Raw genomic sequence first — 4,053 nt, 5'->3', positions numbered from 1 at the left:
TTTGCTGCCCCGAGATTGATACCGAAAGGAATGAAAATAGAGTCTGTCCAGAAAAAAAAAAAACGAAAAAACTTATTTTCTGAGGGTGATAATAGTGTGGATTTGTCATTTAAATACAGAGAACCCCATCAGATTCTTCGAATGTCTTTTCTAACGTATGATGATGCCAAAGAACCTGCGGTCCCACAGAATTCCTTCGGAAAATTGGGACCAGACAAAAAACTTACAGTAAATAAGGAAGAATAAAGAGAACAAAGAATAACGCAAGAGGTGCCCCATCCTTTTGTATATTCAGTTCTGTAGTTTTTACGTTTTCATAGATGCTGTAAAGCTGAATTTTTCACTAATTTTTTCGGCAATTAAATAATTTTCTCTGATATTTCAATGTTATCGAAGAAGAAATAATCAAATATCCGACCATAAAACATCAGTAAAGCCCATTCAGTTGCAATACAGGCAAAACAGCACACGTGTTGTTTCACTTCTAAATGAACCCTGTTTGACTCTCCTAAATGATCCCTACCTCAGTGAAACCACACCAGGCGAAAGTTCACTTATCGCTTCAAAGTCGACGAAGCTCTAGAGTTTTTGTTGCTCTGTTTGACTGTGGAACTGGACTGTTTATGACGATTCACTCTTGACGTTAGAGAAAAATTTCTCCGTTTGCTGTATTAAAGTTGCAGTACGTTCGTGGAACTGTGATGACTAATGTACGCTGAAGTTCGGGAGTTGAGGCGCTAAGTTTTGATACTTTTGTTATATAAGTGGTTTCACTTAAGCTGTTAGCATTGTTATGCATTACTTTAATTTAGCCTTTTTATTCAGTTCTTGAGTGTATAGTTTTGTTTATGCTGAATTTTTTTTACAAAATTTATGGGTTTAAATGTTAATTTAACTGAAATCTTTGATATTTCATGTTCACTACTTCCCCCTAATAATTCTGTTCGTTTCAATTGTGTTATTCAGACTTAAGACCACCTTTCCCCATTCCCTGATTTTCACAACCTTGTTTGTCATTTCTGGGACACAGTGAGTAGTTTATTTATTTATTTACTTTTTTTTGCAATATTAAATACTTATCCCCGTAAACTTACGTTATATCGTTATGGTTACTAAAGATCTGTTTAATTTACTTAGTGGGTTGGGGTCCTGTATTTCTATACTACAAATTGAATCCCTATCAAGGTAAGCCCTATATTTTGTTCGTTATGAAGTATTGTGGATTATGCGCCAGTTTACAATGATGTGAACTTGCAACGTTCCGTGGAGGTTAAAATTCTCTTATTTGATTAAAATTAATACCAAGTGACATGTGTGTACAAGCATGGGTTTTTAATCTGTTCTTAAATTATGCATAGTAATTTTTACATTGGAACTTTTATTTGGCCATAATATCATTCTAATCACTTGGAAAATGCTTGCAGTTACTACAGAATCCGAACTTTATGGAGCCGGGGTCACTTATTTATGAGAAATAGGACACTTTGGTGCAGAATTTAAACTAAAGACTATTACTGTATCCATAAGACTGGAAAATGGAGTAAATACTCTTCAAGGTTGGTTTATTTAATTTTGAGGTGAATTTCCTGTAAACCAACCCATTTTTTACCTCCTCCCCTACAGGGGCGCTTCCCCTGCAGGGGCGGAAGCGCCTCTCATGCCCCGGACTGTACTTAGGGGAAGTTCAAACAACAACCAACCAATTATTTTTTTTTTTCTTTCAGGTGTTATCATATAAGCACGAGTGTAGATGTTAAATACTTTTAATTATTTTTAGGATTTAAAAGTAACGTTAGCTGCTTAACTGGAATTTTTCATATTTTTACAATTCAGCAATAAAAAAATGAAAGTTTTAATTTTACGTAAGGTTAGTTTTAGTTAATTTAGTTGCTTTAAGAATCTGTGATATAAGGACATTGATTTATTTCAATGCAAAAAAAATAACGTTATGGCATTGCTTTGCTTTGAAAATTTTATTCTTGTAATATTTTTTGCTGATTAGATGCAACGTGTAATTGTAATAGCCATCTTAACCTTGTTTTGGAACTTTATGTAACGTAATTTATAGTTGTCACTGTTCATAGTTCTGATTAAACAAAATTGTAAACAAATTTGTAATTAAAGTTTCTTAAACAGACTAAAGATTAGTGTCAATTATATAATGAGCAATATGAAATTCATACAATTTACAAATTTCAGTTATACTATACAAAATATAAACCTTAATTATAGGTGATCGAATCTACTTTAGTTATCTCTAACACCAGAGTATTTATGTTCATTTACTTAGTATTCCTAACTATCCGACCACTTTTCTGAAAGTACTTCTTTAACATTTTTCTGCTGGAAGTTTTACTCAGAGGCTTTAAGTTTGTCAGTACGGTAAAAATTTCATCTGAAGTAAAAGCTTCATTTCATTAAAGTTAACATTAACTGCAGTCTGCATTTTCTAAGGCGTTTTCTTTTATTTACAGAATAAGCTTTCTGAAATGGATGTTTAAGGCAAAGAAAGCACTACTTAAGTTATTCAAGCAAAGGTGAGGTGATGTGAGAATTGGAGCCTGGCACTGGCACTGGTATTGGTGGAGCCTGGCATTGGCACAGGCATTGGTGGAGCCTGGCATTGGCACAGGCATTGGTGGAGCCTGGCATTGGCACAGGCATTGGTGGAGCCTGGCATTGGCACAGGCATTGGTGGAGCCTGGCATTGGCACAGACAGGCATTGGTGGAGCCTGGCATTGGCACAGGCATTGGTGGAGCCTGTCATTGGCACAGGCATTGGTGGAGCCTGGCATTGGCACAGGCATTGGTGGAGCTTGGCATTGGCACAGGCATTGGTGGAGCCTGGCATTGGCACAGGCATTGGCGGAGCCTGGCATTGGCACAGGCATTGGCGGAGCCTGGCATTGGCACAGGCATTGGCGGAGCCTGGCATTGGCACAGGCATTGGCGGAGCCTGGCATTGGCACAGGCATTGGCGGAGCCTGGCATTGGCACAGGCATTGGCGGAGCCTGGCATTGGCACAGGCATTGGTGGAGCCTGGCATTGGCACAGGCATTGGTGGAGCCTGGCATTGGCACAGGCATTGGTGGAGCCTGGCATTGGCACAGGCATTGGTGGAGCCTGGCATTGGCACAGGCATTGGTGGAGCCTGGCATTGGCACAGGCATTGGTGGAGCCTGGCATTGGCACAGGCATTGGTGGAGCCTGGCATTGGCACTGGCATTGGTGGAGCCTGGCACTGACACTGGCACTGGCATTGGTGGAGCCTGGCCCTGGCACTGGCATTGGTGGAGCCTGGCACTGACACTGGCACTGGCATTGATGGAGCCTCAGCCTGGTACTGGCATTGGCATTGGTGGAGCCTGGCAATGGCATTGGTGAAGCCTGGCATTGGCACTGGCACTGGCATTGGTGGAGCCTGGCACTGGCGCTGGCATTTGGTGGAGCCTGGCACTGGCGCTGGCATTTGGTGGAGCCTAGCACTGGCGCTGGCATTTGATGGAGCCTGGCATTGGCGCTGGCATTTGGTGGAGCCTGGCACTGGCATTGGTGGAGCCTGTTACTGGTGATTGCTTTATCATTAAGCTTCAGTTATTCAATGGTTAACCTGTGGAATTAGTTATTTAAAATTTCAATAAATTGTTATAAATGATGCATATGTAAATTTGAATGTTCTCACCTCCGTCAGTAACAATTGTTAATAACTAATCAGAGTAAAACTTTAAGCTTACTTATTTCGAATTTTAAAACACAAGTGGCCTATGAACATGTTTTCAATATTTGAAAATTACTGTTTTTAGTTTTGAGTAAATCTTTACATTGATTTAATAGCATGGACGTATCACTACTGAACATTAATTGTAAGCACTGAACAAAATCTCTGAATGAACTTCAGGTGAACAAACAATATAGTTATTGCATAGGTGCCATGATCTGAAATCAAACTATGCATAGCTGTTGAAATCTAGAGGGAAGATAAATCAAAGTTTCTAAGAGGGAAGGTAAATCAAACTTTCTTAGAAGTAGCTTACTAGTTCCATAGAATAAA

At 39.5% G+C, this 4,053-nt stretch overlaps 1 protein-coding gene across 1 annotated transcript; it reads right to left on the bottom strand.

Moving 5' to 3' along the window:
* Nucleotides 1-2,523: 2,523 nt before the first annotated feature.
* On the bottom strand, nucleotides 2,524-3,552 carry LOC136834491 (uncharacterized). The gene has a single exon (XM_067097090.1). The coding sequence runs from the start codon at nucleotides 3,550-3,552 to the stop codon at nucleotides 2,524-2,526; it is 1,029 nt and encodes a 342-aa protein (XP_066953191.1).
* Nucleotides 3,553-4,053: the final 501 nt, after the last annotated feature.

Source organism: Macrobrachium rosenbergii, chromosome 54 (assembly GCF_040412425.1).
Source record: "Macrobrachium rosenbergii isolate ZJJX-2024 chromosome 54, ASM4041242v1, whole genome shotgun sequence".
NCBI lineage: Eukaryota > Metazoa > Arthropoda > Malacostraca > Decapoda > Palaemonidae > Macrobrachium > Macrobrachium rosenbergii.
The sequence above is the reverse complement of the archived record's forward strand: the minus strand, read 5'-3'. Positions and strand labels throughout refer to the sequence as shown.